The sequence below is a fragment of the Cajanus cajan genome, chromosome 7 (assembly GCF_000230855.2).
Source record: "Cajanus cajan strain Asha chromosome 7, NIPB_CcT2T_4, whole genome shotgun sequence".
Taxonomy (NCBI): Eukaryota; Viridiplantae; Streptophyta; class Magnoliopsida; order Fabales; family Fabaceae; genus Cajanus; species Cajanus cajan.
This window is the reverse complement of record NC_138523.1, coordinates 3160338-3187474: the sequence shown is the minus strand read 5'-3', so window position 1 is coordinate 3187474 and position 27137 is coordinate 3160338. Positions and strand designations below refer to the sequence as shown.

Here is a 27137-nt window from a genome sequence, read left to right as displayed (position 1 = left end):
TAACACTAAAATTGTGGGTGATCGTAGCAACTCACTGTAATTTTTATTGAATAAGAGATGACCTTTAAATAGCCATTGTACAACGTACTGAATTAACAAGAAGATAATAAAATATCTTATCAAATCAAAACTTACCAAAAAACTATCTTATCTAATCTGAAACAAAATAACTCAAAATCAAATAATTCCAGATAACTAAATCGGATATCCCGGATATCTTGGATATCTCGAATATCTCGGATATCTCGGATATCTCGGATATCTCTAGAAATTTAAGATTATCCAACATAAATTAGGAAATTTTAGTTAAAAACCGAGAGAGAGGGAGATTAGTCATGTGCACATCAAGTTATATGATATCCTTAAACTTTGGTAGGACTTTAATGGATAATCCATCACCGTAAAACCAGTTTAAATATGTTTTTTATATAACAATCTTAATGAGAAAATCCATGTTCATATTTCATATTAATTAGAGAATTGATTCGTAAACTAACTATATTGTTATTGAGATAGAACTTATTATTTTATTTAAATTTTATTATTTTAATAAGTTATAGTTACTCTATTCTGTTAATATTAAATTTAAAAATATAAAAATCAAAATTAGAAATTTTGTATAGACTAAAAGAAGATTTACCCTTTATTAAAAGTTTTGGTTATATTTTGAAAGAGACTTCAAAAACCAACTGGAATACGCACGACGGTAACTAGTAGGCTTACAAGGTCATAATATGCAGTAATGCATATGGCAGCAAATAAACAATCATTGAGAGACAATCCGGTGTCAATTTAAATAGAAAAAATAGTATAATAGCAAAAAAATTAGTACCATGTGTAGGTGGCGTGGGTGTTTTACCAAATGTATTAATATGATAAAATAACATTACCTATGAGATCAATTTATCCAAGTTAGCCCAAGGAACTAATAAAAAGCTGGATAAAATCTCAAAGTACAAAAGTAATGTCTATGACAAGTCAAGCAATGGATATTAAGGCAAGAAGTATGTCAATGACGTGCCTGTATTTGTCTACTACTTTTATGGAAAAATTTGACATATTATGTCTCAATGCAATCACCTGCCTAAAAAGAGATCACCTAATGTCTTCAAAGTTGAGGACTCGATTCTAGTTGGGTATCTAAAAAGAACATGATTCATGTAGCATATATATCTCTTTGATAGCAAGGAAAAGGAGTTCACATTACATGACGATAGAAAGTTGTATATTCCAAAGCTTGAGACCATAGAGTGCTAATCAAGTCAGTTTTGAAGGAAATCATAAAATAGGGGAGTAAACCGGTAACAATTCGTCCACAAACTCAAACTATTCCAACCAATCCAATTACATTTTTTGTGGGTTAGGTTGGGTAAATTTTATGTTACCCGATTATAATTGGATTCAGTAAAGTGTCAAGGGATTTTCTACTCAATGAATCCAATTAAACTTGACATATAGTAAATAAGTAAACTAAATCACAAAATACTACACATAATCACACATGAAATGTATTTCTTGCGAGAAAAGAAAGATATTAGAAGAAAAGTTGAATAATATCAATCAAAAACTCTATACTTTTTCGAAATAGTGAAGTAATAGTATAAATCTTTAGGATTGTAGATGAAGCAAAAATAAAGAACACAAGGTATTTTTATATTGGTTAGTTTCAAACACGACTAAGACTACGTTCAATTGATCAACTTAATCAAATTCTATTATATTTTACAAAGATTAAAATATTCTTTCACAAACCACTTTTAGCTCAACCTAACTATTCTTTTATTTATCTCTTCAAACAAATTACTCTAGTATTTTTTGAACAACAATGTTTGTCCAAGCTTCAATACCAAGTAATCTTTTTAACTAAAAAAAAAAAACTCCAAGTTTCAAGCTCAAACACACATTTAAAGCTTTGGTAAAAATAACAATTGATTTGTCTTTCTCTCAAGACATTATATAACTTTTAAAACAATAATTTTAAAAATTACAAGAACTAATAATAATAATTTTAAATTTAAGAGATCAAAAATAAATTTATCTTAAATTTGGGAGACTAAAAACATATTTAAACATTTATTTTTTATATTTTTTTGTGGACTACTCTTATTCTACTTTTTTTAATAAAATTAAAAAAAACATGTTATAAAAATTCTCCTACTCATAGGTATATAACTTTTTTGAAATAAAAAATACTTGGAAATGTTGTTGCAAAACCTTCTAACAAACGCGCTTATAAATATCTCCACATGAATAGAGCAAGATGACCCGAAATAAATGCCCCTCAAAAGTAACTATTAATAGATTTATTTATATGGGTGCATAAATTTTGATATAAAATAATATTTTATCTCTCACAACAATTTAATGCTTCCTCCATTCAACAATGATTGGAGTTTTAACAATTGAAAATGCAACAAAAAAAAAAACAATGTTGTTAGTTTTAATGTAATATTAATTAACTTTTTCTTAAGAGAAAAGATTCACTCAATTCTAAGAATAAGTCTTAATAGAGTTATTTCACTCAACAACTTATCTTCTACATCAAATTTCAATGATCTAATCGTTAAATTAAAAAAAATTAATATATAGATTAACTTTACAAAAATTTTAAAAAAAATTAAAAATATATAATACTTCGTTATATGGATTCAAATCAAGATATAAAATATCTTTTAAAAAATTTATACATTTATGTTTTGTTTAAGAGACGCAAAAGAAGAGAATGAGAGAGAATAAATAAGAATTGATTTGATAACAACTACATAAAAAAATAGAATAAAATAGAGTGAAATTTGTAATTATTTACTAAAATAAAATTAATATTTATAATTATTATTTTACCCTCATTTTATAATATAACTTAAATTATTATTATTTATATATTATAATTTTACATATTTTACAAATTTCACGAAAATTCTCTCAATAAAGAGGATATATAAAATAATGTAAATTTATTTTTAATTCTTTATAATTCTCTTTAAATACATTCCACCAAACATAAATAATTTTTTTTTAAATTTATTTTAATCTTCCCTCTTCTCTATTAAATCACTAGCAAACAAAGGGTTAATATATTTATTAATGTGTGTGGAAATTTTAAAATGTAGTTATTGCGTAAGTAGAAGAGTAGTAAATAAAAAAGAAAAGAAAAGGGAAATTTGATATAATGATTCTATATTGTTTGGTGCATAGTTTTAAAAATCGGACCGGTCATCGAACCGGTTAAGGTACTGGGTCAGTGGGTCAAAGGTTGAACCGGTGGGTCACTAGTTGAACCGCATGACTCAGTTTTTATTTATTTTTATTAAAAAAATATTCATATTAAATATATTTTATATTTATAAATTTTAATAAATTTATATTTTATTTTAAATTTCAATTTTTCTATCTTATTTAAAATTATTTTTATTTTTATTTTGTAAAAAATATATAAAAAATTACATATTAAACTGTATATTAATACAAATTAAAAATATAAATAATATGTACATATATAATATGCTTGCAATTGATATCACAAAATAATATATGTAATATTTACATATATATTATATTATTAAATATATAATATAAAATTAATAATATACTATAAAAGTTATTTAAGTTGTATATTATATAAACAAATACATTAGAACAAGTAGTTATTGTTATATTTAATAAGAATCTTTGTTCTTCTATTAAAAGATTCAATTTTCATTATTATTTTTGTGGTTTATGGTCCCTTAAAAAATAAAAAATAAAAATAATAAAAAAAAATAAATAAAAAAAAGTGGTTGAACCGGTTTGACCCACCGGTTCACCGGTTAAACCGGAAAATTGACCGGTTCAATCCGGTTTGAAACGGGTCGACTGCATAACCGATCCAACTTAAGGTTCGGACCGGCTGGACCACCGGTTCCCGGTCCAACCGGTCCGACCGGCCGGTTCGGTCCGGTTTTTTAAACACTGGTTTGGTGAACCCTTTATGACGTTGACGAGGCAACGCTGACAAGCGGGTGATTTTGTGTTTAGGTTGTTTGTAGTTGTAGCTTGTTCTTTGTATTGTTCCCATACATCTCTCTTCCTATGGACCCTCAGGCTGAGGAGCAATGGGGTTCCAAGGCATGGCAGCTTCTGTCTCTGGTCCGAGCCCAATCCCCTCTGGTCCAGTGCATCACCAACTTCGTCTCCATGGACATCGTCGCCAACACGCTCCTCTCCGCCGGCGCATCGCCCGCCATGCTCCACGCCGCAGAGGAGCTCCCCGACTTCACCCCACGCGCCGCCGCCCTCTGCCTCAACGTCGGCACCCTCTCCCCCTCCTGGCTCCCCGCCATGAACGCCGCCGCCAAACTCTGCTCCGAGCTCGGCACGCCCTGGGTCCTCGACCCCGTCGCCGTCTCCGCCTCCGCCTTCCGCTTCGACGCCTGCCGCCACCTTCTCAGCCTCAGGCCCACCGTCGTCCGGGGAAACGCCTCTGAGATTATCGCGCTCGCTTCCGCACAACCACACGCCAACGCCTCCAAGGTCATCACCACTCCCTCAATTTTATTTTATTTCTGCAAACACAAGGAATTTTAGTTTTTATGGTTTGGGGTTTAACATATGTAGATAAAGTGAATTTATATTTTAATTTCTTAATTTTTCTGGTCTTGATTTTTCATAAAATTATTACTTTTAAAATGGTGTCTGTTACCGTTTATCTAGTGTAGTGATAATGTGACACTTATGTTATCATAAAATCCTACTTTAGTCCACATACATACTCAAGGAGATTCCTTGTGTAAGAGGTGAAATTTCTATAGTTGACCTCTCCTTAATTCGTCAAGTAAATTCTGAGTTAAACTAATCAGTGTTAAGCTTTAACTAATCACTATGGTTGTATTTGTGAAAAATTAACGTAACTTGCTTTTGATCAAATGGAACAAAAGAGTTGTTTCTACGTTTTGTACATTGAAATGTGTGAAAATCCATTAAATACTTTTCAAATGATAAACCAAACACAAACTAAATGGATAGTGGTGTTATGTCATTTGAATCATATGAGGGCGTCATCTCCTATCTACCATTTTATAGATAAAATAAGTGTATTGATAATGTAACTTATGAAAGAGGCAATTTCTAGCACATTTCTTTCTATTTGTTAAAATTTATTAAAAACTATAGAACAAAAATTAGTAATGAGAATTATTGATTAAGAAGTGAGACCAACAAGATTTTCTGGTTTTCAATAAATCTTAACTAATAAAAAAGAGTATATTCTAGGAATTATTTACTTTAGCATTCATCATCTATGGAATAATTGGTGGTGCATGTCATCACTAATAGATGATAAAGATTAAAGACTTTCTAAATTCAGGTTTAATATCTTTTTCTTTATAAATATATAGAGACAAAAATTTTATAGTCTTTTAATTTTTTATTTTAGTCTTTATAAATTTTAAAGGTTTTAATGCTTCTTATCATCATCTAATGAGGATGTGACATTTAGTGCATGCTTAAATTCACATTAGATCATTAAAAATTACGATGACATACTAACTTATTTAGCTAATATGATCTCGGGTAATTGTTCATTTGTTTGGCTCTACATCGACAAATTCATTCTTGAGTCTAGAATTAATTTTGAATTAAAATAATTTTAAGTAGTTTTTGTGTTGAATAAAAAATTTATACTGAGTTTTACTACTAACTTGTTTTAGAATGATCTCACAACGGTGGGACAACTGGTTAAGTGTCTTTACTCTTATTAGATAGGATCTGGGATCAAATCTAGTTTCTCCTGTGTTTTATATTCTTCCATGTGAAATTGTGCTAAAGATAAGGCAATGTGATCCGTAATTCCACTAGAAATCTTCTAAATGGTTGGTGGTTGACTCTGGTCTTGTAGGAGGTTATGCTTTGTCTGATCTAAACTTTTATGGATAAAAAAAACTTGTTTTAGAATAAAAATCCAATCATAAATTACATTATTTTAAAATCAATTTTATTCAAAATCAATTCTGCAATGACAGGTTTACTTAGATACGTTAAGTCACATTGCCATTTTAACTTGATTTTGGTTACACGCATTGCTAGAGTATTAGTTCTCTAACATTAAACCTTAATTTAGTTAATATTTCTTTGGAAAAAAAGAAAAATGAAGTAAAAGAGGATATTTGGGACTCAGCTAAACGTTCTTTACTTGTTCTCCCCACTTTAATCTGAGAAAATTTGTCATTGCACTTTGTAACATAGCTGGCACTGTTGTAATATAGGGTGTGGACAGTGTTCATGAGTCGATGGATGCAGTTGAAGCCGCAAAGTTGTTAGCTCAGACAAGTGGTGCCATAGTTGCAGTTTCAGGAGCCACTGACATTATCACGGATGGAAATCGAGTTGTTGGTGCTCACAACGGGGTGGCGATGATGCAGAAAATAACAGCAACTGGTTGTTCAGTCACTGCACTGATTGCTGCCTTCGTTGCTATTGACAAAAGTCATGCTTTGGATGCGACAGTGTCAGCATTAGCTGCATTTGGTATTGCTGGTGAGCTAGGAATGAAGATGGCTAAAGGTCCTGCATCGTTGCGAGTGCACTTGATCGATGCCCTTTATGGACTTGATGAAGCTGCCCTGAATTCTCATGTTAATATCACCAGTTTGTGTTGAAATTTGAAGATCTGCATGCAAAATGGTAATTATCATAAAATTCATATGTATCACAGCTGTCTATATCAATGGTGTCCAACAGTTGAAAAGGGACCTGGATCATTAATTGGTTGTCATGTGGTAGTAGAGACCCTCTTCAGTTTATGTCAATAATCACTGGTAGCTACCATTAGTTTTTATTTTATTTTATTTTAATAACCAAGTTACCTCTAGTAATAACAGGATGTTTATATAGTTTAAAATATCTCATGGTTTTAGCCCCTGCCCCTAATTTATTTCGGTAAACATTTTGCATGTATAGGTTTATTTTCCAAAGTTAACTCTTCATAATTTCTGTTTGATGTATAGCAGTATAGGAATTGGTTTGGTGGAGGTTGTTTATGAGCTCCTGATGCATTGTAAATCATATTGTCAACTGGTAGAGACGTAGAGTATATAATGTAATAAGTAACATTTTCTTCCATTTCATGATTCGTATGCAGTAAACTTTGTCTTTTTCTTTGTCTGAGTTTTTGTTGATTATTTTCCATCATACTTTGTTTTTTCCTTTACAGCTTATCTTGACGTCACATCATAGCTAATAGATTCAGCACTTGATAAGAGCGTATGACTGATTTGCTTAATTTTTAATTTTACTTGTAACCTGTCATTGTCTGAGTTTGAGGCATTTATTGCTTCTGCCTGTATTAAAATATCAAAATCGGACCAGCAATACTCCAACTCCAAGTGCCACAATTTATCATTTTCTTTAATAAAAACAAATCACCATATGGTTTCTTGGGATTACAACTAAGATTTAAAATACATTCTGATTCTGCAATCAAACTATCAAACTGACAGTATACAAGACCAATCTCACAGTCATCAGTAATCAAACAGCACCCAGTTGCTTTTACAATTTCACACTACAGTTTTAGTATTTCAAATAGATAGTGATCCTCAGCAGTGTCTCTGCACCATCAGTTGAAATCTGGCCCGGTGGGATAAGAGCTCTCAGTTCTGCAAACCCCCTTGCATTCTTGAACTTCCCTGTGCCCCCTATAACAGATATTTGTGACATGGTGCTTCCTATCTTGTACAGGCCATAGAAGTTCAAGCTATCACCATATTCCCCTCCTTCAAACAGAGCTGTAAATGTCATCATCTGTCTAGTTCCGTCTGCTGAACTTGCCACATACACTCCTTGAGCCTTTCCAATTGTTTGGGACCCCAGCTCAGGTTGAGAGGTCAGTATATCATCAATAACGGTGATTGTACCAAAACCCAGTCCCAGTCCATCAGGTCCTAACAGTAGCTGAGCATTGTTTTGGTTGTTGTTGTTTGAGTTTGGTGCAAATGAAGTACCAGCCAATCCAGTTCCTAGAGGGATACCAAAAACTCCATTGACAGTGGGGTTAGCACCATTGGCATTGGGGATGGCAGTTCCTCCTTGGGTGTTGAATCCTACCGGCGTTGCAAATGGTACTTGACCGCCATAAATGCTTCCCAGCAAGCCAGTCACCGGCCGAGCGGTCGGGTTACTACCCCCTAGAATGTCATGCATGTATAGCTCGATAACAGGCTCTTTCCCAGTGGCTGCAATGGGGTCAACTGCTGCTACAGACATTGCCAAATTTGCAAAGGCAAGCAACATTGCCATTCCCATAGTCATCTTGTTTCCAAGTGTTTCAGATTTAGATTCCATTTCTTCTATATGGTAATGAATCTTGTGAGGATGTGGAATGAAATGCATGTCTTGGTATTATATAGGAGGGAACACAGAGTGTGTTGGAGTGGTTGTGAGACATGGATGATAATGAAGTTGTTGGAAGTAACAGGGAAGTAGATTAGTTGTGCTTTAAACTGTTCCAAGATAAACGAGTCAACATTTGGGTGTAATGGCATTGTTTAGATGTAATGAAAGAAATTAACTGTGCTATGAGGTTCATTGTGTAGAATCAATGGGAGAAAGTAATAGTTTGGTGTGTCAGAATCGCTCTTTTTCAAATGCTTTAGTAATGAAAGATCTTTTCTACGACTACTACACAAGGCTTTGCAAGAAAGTCAGAAATTTGAGAAGTTGGAACAAGTACAACTAAACCAAAATCTCAACACGAGCTAATTAATTGATCCTCTAATGAGAGGGAAGAATAAGACTTGCAAGCGTAAGAACTATGTGTTTTCGAACATTATTAATGATCGATATTATCATTATCTTTTGTTAAACCAATTGAAAATTTTCAATTGAACTCTCATTTTTAAGGTAAATTATAAAAGAAACCTTTAAGCTTTGTTCAACCATATTTGCCTCTTAATACTTTATGCTAGTTCAATTTATTCCCTTCATTTATCTAATTGTGAAAATTAATAATTGTAACATGATCTCGTATAACTAAATATACAAACAACAACGTTATTGGACCTGATCATTAATTTTCAGTAAAATATTATTTAGAGTTAAGTATTTTGTATATATGCTTATATCAATATTTTCTCGGGTAATTGTATTGTTTTATTTCTTTTAAATGGATCATATTCTAGTTTGTATTATAGCTTATTTTTCTGGAAATTCCAAGCGTGTGGTTCAGCCGTAGTCGGTAGGGGTTGATCTACACTTAAGCAAGGTCAGGGATTCGAATCTTACCTTGTGTATGCAGTCGCGTTAAATCTTGGGACCAGCTATCACACTCTTTGAGGTGCCTCCAACGTAGCGAGGAGAACTTATTTTTCTGAAATCTCTCTCTCTCTCTCTCTCTCTCTCTATATATATATATATATATATATATTCCGTTTGTACAAACTAACTTGTTCAAGTGATTATCATCTAAATCTCAATAGGCCACTTGAATTTTTTTGTCATATGTTACTTGATAATCCTGTATTTTCATATATAATTTACTTAAAATGCGAATAATAATAATAATAATGGTATCGGTAAGCATTAACCTTCAAATCCTAGGATACGGTACATTTTTAAACCATTAAAAAATTAAAAAGAGTAAAATAAATCGTCCAAATACATATTTTTTAAGCTTCATTTTCTCTTTACTCTTTTACGCACGACACATCAAATCAATCGTGCTTCTTCTCGTGGAAACGACAATAACATATGTATTATGTATGCTACTCATCTTGGAGTTGTTTTATTATTTACATTTGAAGCAGGTCAAAGTCAAATTGCGACTCCGTGAGGCAATCAATCGCCTAAGAAACTTTATTCACTTGATCTCCTTCTATGTACTTGATTTTATTGGTTCACGGTTCCATTAAGAAACTTTGATGAGTTATTTGGTTGGAAAAAATTGATTGAATCACGGTTCCATTAAGAAACTTTGATGAGTGATTTGGTTGGAAAAAATTGATTGAATTTTTTAAAATAAGAAAGATGATATGAGATTGATATATCGTGAAAATTTATAAAAATTAACAAACTTAATTCCTTAGTTTGATTAAATAATAGTGCACAAGACATTTACATCTACATATATTATGGACATGTTTGATAAACTTTTTCTAAAGTACTTATAAAAAAGAATAATAAGAATATTTTTTCATAAATTAAAATCAATTAATGCTTTAGTTAAAAGCAAATTTTGGAGAAACTAATAGAAAAGAGCTTCTACAAATCAACTTAAGTTTTATTTGAGTAAATTTCTCCATAAACAATCATATGAAAGAAAAATATGAAAAAAAAATAAAATAAAATAAGTTTCTCCTTAAGTTAAAATTAATTTATGCAAAAATTAGTTTATAAAAGTTTTATTCAACTAATTTCTCTAAAATTTTATTTTTAACTTTGGTAAAAACTAATTTTAATTTATGAAAAAAATTATTTTAATTTTTTCTCTTAAAAGTGTTTCTAGAGCTTATCCAAATAGACCTTTATACATAAATTAATTTTAACTCACATAAAGAAATTTATTTATTTATTTATTTATTTTTATCTTCTAAAATTACTTTTAGAAAAGTTTATCCAAACACATCATATATATTCGTTTGCCTTTTATGTACAGAAGATTAACCGAGTTGAAAGCTAAAATTAATATAAGAAGTAGCCAAATTCTTTCATCAACCTAGGGCAAGTTGCCAAATTCAAAAGGATGAACACCCCCAAAAGGTTTTCATGATGGGATTACAACCAAGATTCCAAATACATTCAGCAACCAAACAGACAAAAAAAATACAAGACCAGTCTCATAAAAATCATCATCTGTAACACATCCACACCACCACAGCTTAATTATTAGTAGTGCAAATGAACAGTGATCCTGAGAAGTGTCTCAGCACCATCAGTGGAAACTTGCCCTGGTGGAATAAGAGGTCTGAGCTCAGCAAACCCCCTTGCACTCTTGAACTTCCCTGTGCCCCCTATCACAGACAACTTTGACATGGTGCTTCCAATCTTATACAATCCATAGAAGTTCAAGCTGTCACCATATTCCCCTCCTTCAAAAAGCACATTGAATGCCATCATCTGCCTGCTCCCATCTGCTGAGCTGGCAACATACACCCCTTGAGCCTTCCCAACAATCTGTGACCCCAACTCAGGCTGAGATGTCAACACATCATCAATCACAGTTATGGTTCCAAATCCAAGCCCTAACCCATCAGGCCCTAACTGTGCATTGTTGTTGTTGTTGTTTGGTGCAAAGGTTGTGCCAGCCAAGCCAGTTCCTAGGGAAATGCCAGTGACAGCATTGACTGTGGGAATGGCACCATTGGCATTGGGAAGGGGAATGCCACCCTGTGGGGTGTTGAACCCTACTGGGGTGGCAAAGGGCACTTGCCCACTGTATATGCTGCCTAACAAACCTGTCACTGGCCGTGCTGTAGGGTTACTGCCACCAAGAATGTCATGCATGTATAACTCAATCATGGGTGTGCTTGTTATTGCCATGCAAATTGGCATTGGCATGAGTACTAGGGCAAGCAACATGGCAACACAAAAAAGTGTGGCTGCTGATCTCATTGACATGTTTTGTTATGGAGAATTGGATGGAATATGGATGGTTAGAAATATCGAGTGAAATGCAATTCAACTCTTGGTCTTATATGGTAAGGAGTGTAGTGTAGTGTGTGTGTGGTGGAGTAGTTGTGATCTATATATGGGTGGTAATGAAGTTGTTAAAAATGTTAACAAAAAATTAAGAATATATATACTAATAGATTAGTTGTGGCTTGAGCAAATTAGATTAGCCGATTTTATTTTTGGTTTCATTTTTGGAATGGATCGGAGTAAACCAACCGTGCAATGAGTTTGTCTTCTTTCTTTCAAATGTTCACTCATGTTTTGTTTTTTCTTCTTAGATTTTGTTTATATATAAATTAAAAATGTTTTTTTTTAAATTTATGGATTGAAAAAAGTTATTTATTTTACATAAAAAATTCTTTTAAATTTGTATATAAACACACTCTTAGACAAGTTTTATTGACCCAATTAAGTGTTATAATAAACATATTAATTCTTTTGGTCTATACATGTATTTTGAAGCAATTTTTTTTTTTTTTGTAACTTTCTTGTATGCAAAGTATGTATTTAATTTAAATTTCATAAAAACAAACTAAAGTATAAAATTTAATTTACAAAATTTATAAAGTTCTGCACTTGTGAACATTGAAGTCCCATATAATCGTTGGTAACCCCCGGTTCAAAAATTCATATAATAACAGAAGTTACAATTACAAGAGTTTATATCAGAAGTTGGCAACTTTCTTTAGACAAGATTTTAAATACTTTTCCAAATATGTACTATAATAAGCCTGATACATATCAAATAAGTCCCTGGAAATTGATTGCTTAATTAATTCTTTCCTTATCTCTTAATGGACCTTGCACCTTATACCATTCCCAGCGAGGAACTTTGTCACTGTCTTAAATAATTAAAAATTAATGAGTTTTAGTTCATATAGTCAAACACGTGTGTAAATGTTGTAAACTCTTTTATATGTGTGTTTGATTTTCATGGATAAAAAAAATAATGAGATTAACAAACACTTGAAAAAATGCTACCAACACAACCCGTAGTTTGTGGTCCCACTACAGCTAACCAATCACGACTAGCTCGTATTATTGTATATACGTTAGATTATAATATTGCTAAGCATGATTTGGATTTAAATACTGTGAAATGATATCAGCTAATTACAAGAACAAAGTGAGATATAAGAGAAAATGCTACAATCTTAGAAAATATATTTCAGTTAGATTAGCAACCCAAAGCAGAATATTTTTATTATCATTTTATATTTTAGGATTCTTCATCGGTCTAGACAATTCAATAAAATTAATGATTTGAATTAAATTAATTAAACTTTTTTTAATTAAATCAATTAAATTTAATATTAATTAGTTTAGATTATAAATTACATTTTACAAATTCAATAATCTAAAAATCAAACCATTTAAAATTGTTATTATTATTATTATTATTTGCTAGTATAAAATTAAGCTTTTATGATCATAAATATGATAAAATTATTTGTAACGAGTGTGGTTTTACTAAAAAAAAAAAAAAGAACTTTTTATATCAAATGTAATTATATCATGGAATATTTTGGTGAGGTCAACTTTTTAAATTGACTACAACCTTTCAATGAGAAGTATAATTACACCTATTATAAAATGTGTTACACCTATTATAAAATGTGTTACACCTATTATAAAATGTGTTGATTTCTATGACAGATATAGTTACATGCAACATAAAAAGTGTTTTATATGTCATGTAATGTTACACTCGACACTAAAAGTATGTTCATAAATGCAACACTACCATACCACACTAACTCTAACAATATTAATTACAATAGTTCTTTTATGATATTTTTATTTTATAATATTAATATTTTTATAATACTTTTATTTTATTAGCTACCCTGCACTCCCATTACAATTATAATACACTATTTGTACTTAGACCAAATGTATGTTTCTAACTTCAATAATTTAATTATAAAGATTAGAATATCTTAAATCTCAAATTTTAGACTATGTTAAATTACTTTAATATTATTTTTTTACATTGCTTTCTTTATTACACTTGAATGTTATTTACATTTTTTAATGATAAATTTTTATTTAAATTTTGAGATAAAGTAAAGTATTTTTTGTTTCACAAAAATCAATGTTTGCCTTTTTTTTAAAGAAAAACAATTAATTTAAATCAAATTAATCCATTATTGATTAATTTGATTTAGTTTAATTTGGATCGCAATAATTTTTTAATAAATCCAATCTATACCAAATTAATAAAGATTGATTGATTCAAACTTTAATTTACTCTAAGTTCAAATCAAAGCGGACCATGAACACTCTTATTTTATTTTATTGTTGACATTTATCTTTCAATCATTACGATTAAGTGGGTTGAAAAATAAAATACAAAGATTAAATTTCTCATTTTATCTTTGTTTTTATTTAATTTGTTCTATTTAATTACTTTATTTTTAAAATATATAATTTAATTTTTAAAATTTCTAAAAATATCTAATCTTCTTCCCTCCAAATCCACACTAACAACATCAAGGGAAAAGTGACATTGTCAATTGTGAAAATGGAGACGTCTAACCAGACTAATATTGTTGCTGTCAAACCGATGGAAAGGAGACATTGATGATTATTTTTAAAAATTAACAGACCAAATTAAGTATTTTAAAAATAAAGAACCAAATTGAATAATTTAAATAAAAAGAGGTATAAAAAAGCAATTTAAATAAGGAATAACAAAAAGAAAACTGAAAGGGAGAATGTCGATGACTTTGCCATTGTCAATCAAGCCATAACTGAGTCAGCTGTCTCCTGAACAGTTCCATTATTATCCATAACTTTGTTCTGTCTCACAACTGGGGAAATCAGCATCCAAACTGTTCAAATCAAATAAAATGAAAGAAATTAAGATATGAATTGGAGAGGTAGGTGCCTTATCAAACTGCCTAGTAGTACTTCACTTTGGCAATCCATTACAAGCTATTATTACTATCATGTATTGATCATTACTTGTACATCTCAAGCAAACATTTGTCTTATAAATATCAACAAGATTATGGTTGAAGTTGAAGCTATTGAAATATAGGAAATAACTGTTTCTATGTAAGTAATAGTCATTCACTTACTATAAATTGTTGCTGCAAACCACTCGTTGATAACTTTCACCCATGTACTTATCCAGCCAACATCAATGCTCCACCTGGTGGTTTGATGTTTGCATGATTCATAAAAGAAATAAAGAGCATATAAGATGTCAAGAATCATCACACATAAAAAAGTACATTGATGGATAACATTGGGTTAGGTTCCTTACTTCCTGGCTGAGTTGTTTAGATCCCAACTGATGAATAACATTGCAAAGTACATTGCCCCCAAGGAGAATACCATATGAAAAAATCCATAACTGTAAGGAATATCATCTTCATGCTCAACTTTGTTATTTGAAAACTGGAAAGGATCAAAAAAATCACTTCAATATGTAGGATACAAACATCATTTTTACGATTTTATCTATCACCCTGATTGTTCTCTATCTGTCACAATAAGTGGCTTGAATTCAACAATGCTGATTTGGATATTGAGAAGCTGATGAAATGACTATGATCTGTCTTTTTTTTTTTTTTCAGTTTAGTAAGATGGTATAATTTCTTCCTACCGAGTCGGCCTCTATAGAGGTAAAGATGACTGTGTGCCCAAGCTGGAGATTAAACCTCAATTTCCTTGATAAGGGATACAAATGGTGAATCATTTAACTTAACGACTTTTGGTAATATAATCTATCTTTATGGATATCTTATGGAGGGAATTATTTTCTCTTGACTTCTAAAAGAACATTTTACTTTAGTTGAGGTGTCTTGTTAGATCAAAGAATGGAGCTTATGCTTTACAACTCCCTAATTTCTAGGAAAGGGTTGATAATGGGATTTTGAAGAAACATTTTCTGAATTTAGTGGAGAAGACTCTGAAGAATTATTCACCTGAAAGCATTTTGAATCAATGCCTGTGGAAAATGCTGCCATCACAATTGCAAAAATGGCAATAAGGAAGCCCTGTTAAGAAAATAGTATATAACACAAAATAACAGGATGACTAAAGCATTCACGTAAAGATACATCCATAGTATGAGATAATATGTATTTTAATTCTAATTCACAGACACACATAAACTGCATATCCAAAGATAATGTAGATTGCAGAGTCAGCAAAATGAATGCAGAGGGCTAGTAAAAAATCTAACAGTAGCATTGGTAAAACTTGCTCATGCAAGAAAACTAGACAGCATATGGTATAGTATATGCCAGTAAGTGTAAACATGATCAGTTAATCTCTATGCATCTAATTCTACGTACTATTTTTGTTGTGTTGAATACTTCTACATACTTTATCCTTGTAGGAGGTTCTCGCTTTTATTACAACACTGCGTTAAATATGAATTTAGCATAACAATTGAAGTATTGTGATTCCTAAACTGAGACAGACTAGGCTAGATACTATATCTCCCCACTTTGGCTGATCCTACAAAGTGACTTTTCCCTATCCTTAATTACTAAGCAATTTTAACAAAATGTTCATCAACAATGAGTGAAAAACTTACAAGTATAATTATCCAGCCACTGTTTCCTTTCTCATGATTCTTTGTCTCACATCTTATGGTGGCAGGTTCACTGAAATTCCATGATGGAGATCTCTGTAAGTATACCATCTCTAGAAGAAATTTCAAATTAAAGTATATCATTTGAAGTTGACAATGAATCAAGTTAGCGCATATAAAATCCAATAGAATATATTTGAAATTGTATACTCTTCAGCGAAAACAAAGTAATAATTATGGCATCAGCAACAGCTGGGTGAATTACATTGCAAGAAGGGAATTTTGTTATATCTTCATCCAAATAATATATGCTAACGTGACGCACCACTTGATACACAAAAGGGAAGTTTTATAAATTTTATTAAAACTCAGTGTCTGGAAAAAAAAAAAACAGCATTTTAAGTGGTACAAGACACTTTCTCCCTTCCATTTCTATTGTTCAAGAAAAGCTGCCCTAGACACACCCAACACGTCAAAGGATAGAATTACTTCCTCAAAATAGTGGAAGAGACCCTCCGAACTATAATTATTCATCAACATCAAAATCAAGTAATTATAACTACATTATTCTCGCGAATATATATATATATATATATGGATTATTAAAGAGAAAATTCATGATTTGGAAAAAAAAATATTCATCTTGAAAAAAAAAATTATAAAAATGCCACTAAGAAATCATCTAATTACGATTGTAAAGAACCAATTTAATCACTATAGAGAACTTTGGAAGAGCAATTGGAAATTTTTTAAGTGACTACAAATATTAATAAAAGAAAAAAATTAATAAAAGAATTTAATTAAAATGCACCGATGTTATGTATAGTAAATTTGTTAATTATTATAATTTAGTGTTGGAATGTTACTACATTCTACATGGTTATTAATGTGAGAGGTCGATACCATAATCATTCATGGTAAAAATCTGAAATATTATATAGAAGTGATATAATGCCAAAAATTAGTCAAGGAATCTCTATAGAGATGTTTGGGTTAGAGAATCCTGACCTTCTGATTGCACACCAACAAAGGAAAACAATGTAAGAAGCCATGATTCCTGAAGATAAAAGACCTCTGTTAACCTGTAATATTTAATCATATAAATGACAGAACATAGATTTTAATTGTCTTAATGGAAATCATAGATTTTGAGTCACCACTATATTCCTTTATAAGAACAGACATGGAAACATTTTTTTTATCTGAGAGACAAATTGGGTGTCAAAATTTAGGGACGACAAATATGGTAACATTTAGGATTTTAAGAGACTTATTGGAAATCATTTTTTTTTCGAAAAGCTAATGTGAAGACATATTTTGGAAGACTAACTTTATGGTTTACCAAATGAGGGTAAAGTTAAAGTCAAAATGTGCATTTTTCTCTTGAGATATTGTACATTAAATTATATCATCTTAAGGATAAAGAAAGAAAATAAGGACATGAAAAATAGTTTTTTTTTTCTTTTGTCACTGCAAACTATTAAAAATGCCACTAGCTGCAACCCAGTTGTCAAAGCAGTGTACCTTTGAATTTAAGGATATAACCATCATTGCAGCAAGTAGAATTACTGTCCATGTGATGAAAAATAGATTGAGAGAGCATGAAATTCTTGAGGCATATGATTCGTACAGATAGACAATACCGCATATAGAGGCAACATAGAACAACGTTGACATTAAAAGTCCAAGGGAGCACCTGTGCCAACACAATAACATGCTAATGTATCCAGGTAAATGGCATAACAAAATGGTCATAATGTTATATGATGACACATACTTTTACAAATTCCTCAAGAAAGTAAACTATCAGACTGGCTTGTATTTTATGATTCATAAGCATTAAATTATTCACTCTTAATTGGGAGCATATTTTATAAAGTAATATGGCCAAGAAAACTATTTAAGAGATGCAATCTTACAAGTTAAGTAGTAGGACAACACCACCGTTATTTGATCCAATATCCTTGAATTTCTTACAATTAGTAAGATTGCTTTTATGGGATTCTTATAGGATCCAATTGCAAGGTATAAGACTTCACATTAAAAGTATGAGACTTATAAGGCCATGAGCTCGCCAGCTATAATAGTTAGCTTTTGTGGTGTGGTTCTCCCAAAGTTGTTATTAGATGCATTGAAATCCTTAGTGAGCTTAAGATATGAACTTGATTAAGTTAAATTTAAGCATACTTTAAATTTGTTTTTTTGTGTCTTTCAGAATAATTTTATATTACAAATTTGTTTTTCTAATCTCCAGAGTGCATGGTAATACTATTTTCAAATAATAAACAAAGTTAATGTCCACTGTAACAAACTTTAGGAAAACAATTGATATGCATCCCATGGTAAATATCTAGATCATGATGAATATTTTTCATATAACCTTGAAGTCTTGAGATCTTTAAAATTATGTAAAAACAAGTCTTTACTAATCTACTTACTGGGCACCAAAATAGCCAGTACACAATTCTGATTCAGAAGTCAGAGGTAGGTTGTATTCATCCTAAGAAGTCAGAACACGTAAAAAATGACTTTAGGTTGTTTATCTATGATATATTTCAGCAATAGTGATGAGTACCTCTGCTTCCTTTCTTCTTCTGGAGTCCAGTACTTAGTCCACCAAGTGATAAAATGGATGACACTCACAAGTTGTAAAAGAAGAAAAATTCTGTATAAACATGAACCACAACATGCATGTAAGCAACAATCTGCAGAGAGAAAAATAAAACAGATACCGGTGAAGGATCTGAAGCTTACCCGGCACCGATACGAGCAACCTCACCTGCAAGATTGTAGCAGTGTTATGGGTCTTATTCAATAATATTCAAGGAAAAAAGAAGAAAAGAAGAAGAAAGGAGTTATGTTTGAATAATGATAAATAATAGTAAACAGAACTTTTTTAATGATAAAATAGAACAATTTCCTGATCAAATTGTTGGAAGACAGACTTTTATTCAAATGAATCATTTGTAATTGTACAAGAACTTCTCTTTTTGTTTTTTGTATCCCAAATTGTTATATAAAAACCAATTGCAAAATTCAAACGATCAATTATAACTAAGATCCTAAGGCATTCTGCCAAAATTATGAAGAGAAGAAACTTACCATATATTTGAACAATTTCTGATGGGAAGAAGAATGGGAGTGCCATTGATACAATCAACAAAACAGACTTCACTTCCCACCATCCAGAATGCCACCAATTTCGATGTTCACATAATTTTCTTGTTTTGACTGTGGTGAGAAACATAACTGAGAAAAATATCTGACTTCATCGTCAAGGAACATAGTTCTTCTTACTAACCAACAATTCTGAAGATTATATAGAGAATAGGGATAATTTTTTCTCAAGTATCAAATGCAACACCTCATAACTTAATATAATAAAGAGGAACAGCTGCTGAGAGTTGCAATAAGTAAGATTTGGAGGAATGTGGTTCATGTTTATTTCGAATAACACTCGAGGTGTGCATAATATCTGTTTTTTTTTTTTTTCTGATTACCTACGCACGGAGGATTCTAATCCTTACTTGTTCCTTGCAATATTTTGTTAACATATTCTGCTGAGAATCCAGTTCTGAAAGTAATAACAAAATAAAATAAAAAAAGTTGTAACCAATATATCTGTATGTATTTATGTATGATTGTGTGTGAGAGTGTGTAGGAAACTATCATGTTTAGATCCCTTTGAGTTTAGGCTTGGTCATTATAAATATTGTTTGCATTTCAAGAAAGTCGGCACAAGATACAATTTGTCATGTTGTAAGTTATTGAATAAGAGTTTTTTTGTTCATAGGGTTATATGACTTATATCCAGAGATACAGTGGCAGTACATAATGATTCATCATGAAGCAAAAACTCTGATAACTGAAAGATACATAGCATCCTAAACTCACACGAAGAACTCCCAATGAATGAAAACAGTCGTCTCCTTCACTTCCACAAACTTTGATATCTGTAGAAATTAAAACAGTATCACTTGTCAAGTCCTACAAGTTCGTGAAAAAATGTTTAATGGATTTGTTTTTCACTAAGAAAGCTTCATCATCAAGAGATTTGACTATATAAGCTTTGACAAATATATATATATATATATATATATATATATATATATATATATATATATATACGAGGAGGGATTTTTTTACTCTAAGAGTAAGTCTACCTAGACTTACTCCGTTCAATAACTCATGTTCTACATCAAATTTCAACGATCTAACCGTTCAATTTAAAGTTTTTAATGCATAGATCAAATCTACAAATTTTTAGAAAATTTGAAAATTATTTGATACTTCATTTCATTAATTCAAATTGACAGATAATCATAAAATTATTTTATACATTGATTTGAATTAATGAAACAAAGTATCAAATGATTTTCAAATTTTTTAAAAATTTGCAGATTTGATCTATGCATCAAGAACTTTAAATTGAACGGTTCAATCGTTAAAATTTGATGTAGAACATGAGTTATTGAACTAGGTAGACTTATTCTTGGAGTAAAAGAATCCCTCCTCTATATATATATATATATGTGTGTGTGCGCCTATGAAACATTGACACATTTACAAAATACTGTGTCAGTATGTTTAACATGTTTCTGACATGATAATTGTTAGACACGGTATGAAACACACACAACACATGTACATCATGTCATCATTAAAAAAAAATTGTTTCGATACCTCTCTGACACTATTTTAACACCTTCCTAACACAACTTGAACATTAATATAAAGAGTCGATTCCTTCTCCTAAGTAAACACATATCTAACACTTTTATTATAAAAAAAATTAAAAAGTCAACTTATTTATAAGACTCATAACATTTTTATTTTTTTTAGTGAGACTTATTTTCATAAGAATTACTTTGTTTTAACTTTTAAGAGATATGATTTATTTTCTTATAGTGATTATCATATAAAAATTATAAAATTTATATATACATGTTGTATTCCAGTGTCCTACTTTTTGGACATTAATCATATCCCAATGTCCGTATCCATATCGTGTTAGGTGTTCATGTTGGTGTGTGTGTGCACACATTAAAATTATATAAAGCAACTGTGTATAAAATCATTTTTTGCAGTCTACCTTATCAACTTTAAAGTATCCATAATAGACGTGCAAAGCTTAATAATTTTAATGAGGATTTAGATTTGTTTACCATGGGATAGAAGATGGGGTTTTTCTTAGTTGAAGCATATACAGAGACCAAAGGATATGTGTCATACGGTCTAAACCACTTGATGACCTCAAAAATTGTAAACATGCAAAATTGATCTATTTTTTTCGGAAAATGTTTCACCATCAATGTAAATGCAATCCAGCAGTTAAATTGTTCTTGAATAGTCACATATCTGATTGTCCACTCTCCAAATATTCTATTCATTACTGATCTGTAAATTGAAAATGCCTGTTGGGTACAAAGTAAATAACAATATGTGATTTGTAGATGATATGATTATATGGGAATTTACTATCATCATAAGAGTGAATTTATTTTGTTTAACAGTTCACATTTAAATATGAATATATGATAATATGAAAATGAGTATGAGGCCATGATCATTCATAGTTACAAATTAATACCAATTAATTTTATAGTTAAAAAGAATGAAGCTAAATTATATTGTGATAACTGAAATTCATACTGCCATGTAAAATTTCTGGTGGTCTGAGAATGGAAAATGAAAATGGATAGAAAATTGACTTACAATGAATAAATGGTAGAACACTATGCCCATAGTCACGGAAAAACCAGGCAACAAGATTCATTATCAAGAATATAATGCCAAAATAATAGCGAGCTCGTAGTGATTTCTTTCTTTCCATTGCATAATCAACCTTGTTTAACTCCAAAGATGCAATCACTTCTTCCTGAAGCACACTCTGGCTGTCCCTTAAATTAACATGTACTGCAGTTGCTTCAGCTGTTACCTCAGATGCACTCATTCTAGATCAAACCAAACAACTAGATTAACCACTCTCAACATCTTTTATCAAACAATGATAGAGTTACACAAACATTATTTTAACAAAGATGGAAATTGATTTGGGAGTACCAAGTCGATCTCATATATCCCAGAGCAGACCTAAAAACCTTATATTTAAGTCCAAAAATAGTGAAGTATGCTTAAAAGCTAGAAACACACAACACAGATGCCGAGAAGAGTTCGCAAGCTAATAACAAAGACTAGCGAAAGACAAAGGTTACTCAAAACCATAAGATATTAAGTGCATCACATCTCTTACATGCATATTTTTTATTGAATCATTTCCTAACTAATGTAGGACTAACCACTCACACTAGATTTTCCAATAGAGGCTAATCATACAAACTACAGAAAGAAGACAAAAACGCACTTGCAAATAATGCTCACACAAGAAACATTCAACAAGCTGTAAGGAAAAGAAACCTATGATTATAAAGTAGAACATACAATGCTGTTGATGTTATGAACATAATGCAGGAAGGCCTGTTAATGCACGAATCAACTTCAAAATTCTCACCTTATTTTGGTTAAGAGTGCACTCGCTGAAGCTAGGACACACCTGAGATGGAGCAAGAGAATAAAGGTTTTGGTCCTACTTGTACCAGTTAAAAGAAAAATGCTCCTAAATGTCAGTTCAGAAGCAACAGATTGAGAAGGGTATTTGAAGACTGAAGGAGGCTGTGTGATGAGTAGTTAAATGCAACTGGTGTTCACACCCGTTGCATTCATAGGCATAATTTTGTTGGTGTCCACATTTGAAATGTTGTGATACTTTTGCATATCAAATATTTTTTTTTTGTCTTATCTTTTTGACTTCTGCATCATTGTAGTAAATCTTCATATTTTGGTGCAGCTCACTTGTGTAGAAGTTTCCTCCTCTTTCAATAATATTATTTTGTTTAGTTTACAGAAAACCAGCCAAGAAATAATTTTAACAAATCTAGTTACCTTTTCCAAGTAGAAAATGCCAGCTGTTTGATGAAATTGTCACAAGATGTAATACTATTTTGTGTCCTCCTGTTCTTCCATCTCACAAGTACTTTTTATACTTGTTCAAACTCCTAAAATTGTACAAGTCCTCTCTATTATATCTAAACTTGACCACTAAAACTACATTTCTGAGTGCACAAGAATGTACATTTCAGATACAAATGATTTGAATAAAAAACTTACATGCATAGCTTGCTGATATCTGAAAAATGCTATATGGGCATTTTTATTTTAATATTTATTTTTCTTAGAAATTTCGATCGAAAGAGTTAGGAATCTTAGGAGTTAGGATGCTTATCCAACCTTGAACATATGAATCACCCTTCAGCCCTTCTACTTAATTTTATCCAACCATTATCATTAATATATTATTTTTTTTATTTGGGTAATTGGCCAATAAATACTTGATAACGTTTTAGTAAAGTGTTAAAAACACATTTTTTTAGAGCATACATGTATGTATGTTAGAGTGAGAAAATTGTTAGAGCAAAATGAATGATAAGGGGAATGGTTTAGGAGATAGCGGGAATGGTTTGAATTAAAAGAATTTGGTGGCATAAAATAATAAAACATGAAATAAGGACAAAGAAGGTCAAGACAAGAATGGGTAGCCCCATGAAGACCTTTTCCAGCTTTCCAATCCCCACGCGTCTTCAATAGGTATTAGTAACCGTTCAATATGTTTGTCGCGTGCCAATTCATCTACATTATTTTAAGTTGTTAATTTTTTACTTTTTTCCATTACCAAAAAATATTATCATCATCTATAAAACTAATCTTATTCAAAAGATTAACAAATATTGAATAGTAAGTATCTGAAAATAATTCAAATCCTACACCAACTAAAAATAAAATAATTAAAAAGTATATAAATAAAGAGTAATTCTTATTTTGTAAGTTAATTTTGTAGGATTAAGTTAAACTCAAATTTACTATTTTAAAAGGAAGAATTCATTTTCAGCTTGAGTAATGCTTTTTTTATTAAAATAAAGATGTATAATTTTTTCTCAATTTGAGTAATGTTTTTCTTTTTATTAAATGACAAGTATAACTTTTTTTCCAACTTGACTAATTTTGAAATTTTTTCGAAATCACACACAAAATGATTTGACTAAGGAGTATTCTTCCGGTGGCAAGCTATTAGATTAGACTGGTAAACATATATCTTCCTTTTTTATATATAAAACATAATTATCAAATTTTTTGATATTAAAAAGTAGTTTTCGTCCCTTTACAATTATGTAAGATGTTTTTATGATTAATTATTCTCTATTTTGTGCACAAACATAAATAAAGCCTATATTTGTGAGAAGAAAGAGAGAAAAAAAATTAATTGTAGATAAATAATAGAAAATAAATGAGAAATACCAACAGTAAAATCAAACTAATTAGTTTTAATTATCAAATGTTGCTTATTTATTTGAAATTCGGAAAAGTTATAAGGCACCACTAAATTAATATTACATTAACAATTTCTGTTTGAAATTTTCACGATTGATTTGAAATTTTAACATAAAATATTTTTACACGCTTCTTATTAAAGTGATTATAACATAAATGCTACAAAACGATAATTTAAGAAATATATTCTTTAAATACCAAATCATGTAATCAACACTATCAATTAGAGTCTAACATAAAGGACTGGTATCTTATAACATGGTTAATTAAGATGTCCAACACTACATCAAACAAAATTGTCTTACAAGAATGAAATAAATCATGTAATCAAAGAGTTGTAACATTAAAATTGGTTTAAATTTTATTATTAATTTATAAAAATGTTTCAACAATGCATCATGTATTAAATAATGATTTAATTCATGTATCCCCCTTTTCCATTGAACCTGAGCTCGATCATCATTAATTTAATTTGCTCACTTCTTTGGCATTCCATTTTTTTTATTAATTCTTTCACGTTTCATTAGAAACAAGTTTTCTTGTTCTATACTTTGGCCGTGTTGTAGTGTATTTGTGAAATGATGATGCAGATTAGGTTTGGTGAAAGTTGATAAGAATTGAATTTGGAAAAATGCAATATTCTAATAAATAAAAAATAAAAAAAGAATTCTTCCAGGAATAACAATTGATTAAGGTGAAACTATTGTTAAAAGGTTTCTATCAATCAACTATATATTATTGATGATTTATTCTTGAATAACAAAGTTGAAGTTGATAAATTACTTGCAATAACAGTGGTGTGAAATTGGCTTGATGAGTCAAATATTTGATTTACATCTATATCGATTATGACATAAGATGAATTGTTTTTTCTTGCATTGTCGTGGTGATGTGAGATAAGAAATTGTTGTGTTGTGTGTTCTTTCATCAACTGTGCAATATGTGATTTTCAGATGGCTCACAATGTTACCTAACACTTATTGTTCATAAGAGCATCTACAATGGGAGTTGCTTATAAGCAACTCCCAACTACTTTAAATGGGTCCCACTGTGCCACGTCATTCATAAGCAACTCATACTACATTTTTACAATTTTTGCTCCAATGAGAATTGCTTATAAGCAACTCTACTTTTTTACAACTCATACTACACTTTTTAACATCTTACACTATATTTTATTATAAATTTTTGATACCACATCCTTTTTTATTTATTTATTTTTTTTCTGATGCACTCTCAACGTCTCTCAATTCACTCTTCACTCACGCTCCACTGTCTCACTTATCACTTACGATCCACTCACGATCCTCTCGCTCTTTACTCACTCTCTTCACTAGCGGGCGGAGGGGTTGCGACCAGAGTGGTTCGCGGCCTGAGGGGTTCGCGGCTGGAGGGGTTTCGCGGGCGGAGGGGTTCGCGCGACGGCGAGTTTCGCGGCTTGAGGGGTTCGCACGCGCGCGGGCAGAGGGGGTTCGCGGGCGGAGGGGTTTGCTCGCCGGCCAACGGGTCTGGTTGAGAGGAGCCGCGTGCGGGACGGAGTGGTCTGGTCGCGCGCGGAGGGGTAGGCCGTGAGGAGGGGTCGCATGCGGAGGGGACGGCCAGGCAGAGTTGGTCGCGCGCGGAGGGGCCCAGCCGTGCTGAGGCGGCCGGCGTCAACAACCCTCCCCGGACAGAGGTCGAAGAGGTGAAGGATGTTTTATTATTTTTTTATTTTGAAAATTTCTGTTCATATTCCACCTAGATACAAGAGGACCAATCAAATTTCTCTCTTTCAAGTTTTTCAGTGCTAAGCACCGTTGCTAGTAGAAGCGATTGTGAAAAAAATTTAAGCAACTGAGTTGCCACGTAGGACTACTCCAATGGGAGTTTCTTGGAAGTTCCGTTGCTTATTCTTAAGCAACACCATAAGCACCTCCGTTGGAGGTGCTCTAAGAATCTTGTGCATGAAAGATTTATTTAACTGTCTATGTAACAATCCAATCTTTTCCCCTTTAATTTGTGTTTTATTTATTTTTATGGGAATTAAATTATTCTAATTTAAGTAATCAAATTTGGTATTATAAAGTTTTCTTAAAATGAAGTGTATGTTTAAAAGAGTGAATGAGAGTGAGAAAAATTAATTGATTCGTTAGTTAATGTATTTTCGGTAAATTGGAAATGTTTAAATGAATAATATTCATTTAATTATTTCAAAATTTTAATTAATTAATATATGTTATTACAAGATTTAGTTAAGTAATTTTATAAGGTTCTATGTAATGTTTCATGGAATATTCCTTAGTATAATATCAAGAAATTATAATATATAGTTGGGCTTGGGCTGACCAAATAAATTGGTCTAGCAAGAGTGAGAACCTGTGATTTATGGGTTGTCATAAACCCAATAGGAAGGGTTTGAATAATTAAGATCAACCTTTGGAAAAGATCATAAAATAAATTTATTCCTTAAATACATCCTTAACACCTAAAGCTATAAAAATTAAAATATAGAAAGACAAAGAAAAAAAAAAAAAAAAGGAAGGTGAATAGGTGATATGAACCCTGTTCGAATCAAAATTCCAGC

At 31.1% G+C, this 27137-nt stretch overlaps 4 protein-coding genes across 7 annotated transcripts; 1 reads left to right on the top strand and 3 right to left on the bottom strand.

The window, feature by feature from the left end:
- Nucleotides 1-3998: 3998 nt before the first annotated feature.
- LOC109791609 (hydroxyethylthiazole kinase family protein) lies at nucleotides 3999-7095 on the top strand. Its single transcript, XM_020350923.3, has 2 exons — nucleotides 3999-4509; nucleotides 6240-7095. The coding sequence occupies exons 1-2, from the start codon at nucleotides 4069-4071 to the stop codon at nucleotides 6630-6632; spliced, it is 834 nt and encodes a 277-aa protein (XP_020206512.1). The 5' UTR covers nucleotides 3999-4068; the 3' UTR covers nucleotides 6633-7095.
- A 264-nt stretch (nucleotides 7096-7359) lies between these two features.
- On the bottom strand, nucleotides 7360-8335 carry LOC109805101 (dirigent protein 16). Its single transcript, XM_020367069.3, has one exon. The coding sequence runs from the start codon at nucleotides 8314-8316 to the stop codon at nucleotides 7546-7548; it is 771 nt and encodes a 256-aa protein (XP_020222658.2). The 5' UTR covers nucleotides 8317-8335; the 3' UTR covers nucleotides 7360-7545.
- A 2293-nt stretch (nucleotides 8336-10628) lies between these two features.
- On the bottom strand, nucleotides 10629-12082 carry LOC109805201 (dirigent protein 16). The gene has a single exon (XM_020367214.3). The coding sequence runs from the start codon at nucleotides 11584-11586 to the stop codon at nucleotides 10855-10857; it is 732 nt and encodes a 243-aa protein (XP_020222803.1). The 5' UTR covers nucleotides 11587-12082; the 3' UTR covers nucleotides 10629-10854.
- Nucleotides 12083-14189: 2107 nt separating this feature from the next.
- Nucleotides 14190-22951, bottom strand: LOC109795510 (Serinc-domain containing serine and sphingolipid biosynthesis protein). 4 transcript variants are annotated; one of them, XM_029269121.2, is made up of 13 exons: nucleotides 22701-22924; nucleotides 21905-22143; nucleotides 20066-20142; nucleotides 19292-19451; nucleotides 18944-18968; nucleotides 18765-18854; nucleotides 17714-17885; nucleotides 17198-17246; nucleotides 16193-16302; nucleotides 15576-15647; nucleotides 14912-15045; nucleotides 14724-14797; nucleotides 14190-14474 (listed from the first exon to the last, which is right to left on the bottom strand). In XM_029269121.2, the coding sequence occupies exons 2-13, from the start codon at nucleotides 22140-22142 to the stop codon at nucleotides 14383-14385; spliced, it is 1293 nt and encodes a 430-aa protein (XP_029124954.1). In that variant the 5' UTR covers nucleotide 22143; nucleotides 22701-22924; the 3' UTR covers nucleotides 14190-14382. The 4 variants fall into 4 exon arrangements, 2 of the variants coding, with proteins under 2 accessions (XP_029124954.1, XP_020210629.1); XM_020355040.3 differs by having other exon boundaries at nucleotides 16193-16262; nucleotides 17198-17271; nucleotides 22701-22919; XR_003802920.2 differs by having other exon boundaries at nucleotides 14406-14474; nucleotides 15576-15610; nucleotides 22701-22951.
- Between the last annotated feature and the right edge of the window lie 4186 nt (nucleotides 22952-27137).

What these genes read in the sequence shown, in the direction of transcription:
- LOC109791609 (XM_020350923.3), top strand. Translation starts at nt 4,069, where the DNA reads ATGGACCCTCAGGCTGAGGAGCAATGGGGTTCCAAGGCATGGCAGCTT. An exon ending in CACACGCCAACGCCTCCAAG is followed by an intron (nt 4,510 to 6,239) that starts GTCATCACCACT and finishes GTTGTAATATAG; the next exon opens with GGTGTGGACAGTGTTCATGA.
- LOC109805201 (XM_020367214.3), bottom strand. Translation starts at nt 11,586, where the DNA reads ATGTCAATGAGATCAGCAGCCACACTTTTTTGTGTTGCCATGTTGCTT.
- LOC109805101 (XM_020367069.3), bottom strand. Translation starts at nt 8,316, where the DNA reads ATGGAATCTAAATCTGAAACACTTGGAAACAAGATGACTATGGGAATG.
- LOC109795510 (XM_029269121.2), bottom strand. Translation starts at nt 22,142, where the DNA reads ATGAGTGCATCTGAGGTAACAGCTGAAGCAACTGCAGTACATGTTAAT. An exon ending in TTATATCCTTAAATTCAAAG is followed by an intron (nt 17,247 to 17,713) that starts GTACACTGCTTT and finishes TTTTATCTTCAG; the next exon opens with GAATCATGGCTTCTTACATT. An exon ending in TGTTGGTGTGCAATCAGAAG is followed by an intron (nt 16,303 to 17,197) that starts GTCAGGATTCTC and finishes AATTTCTTCTAG; the next exon opens with AGATGGTATACTTACAGAGA.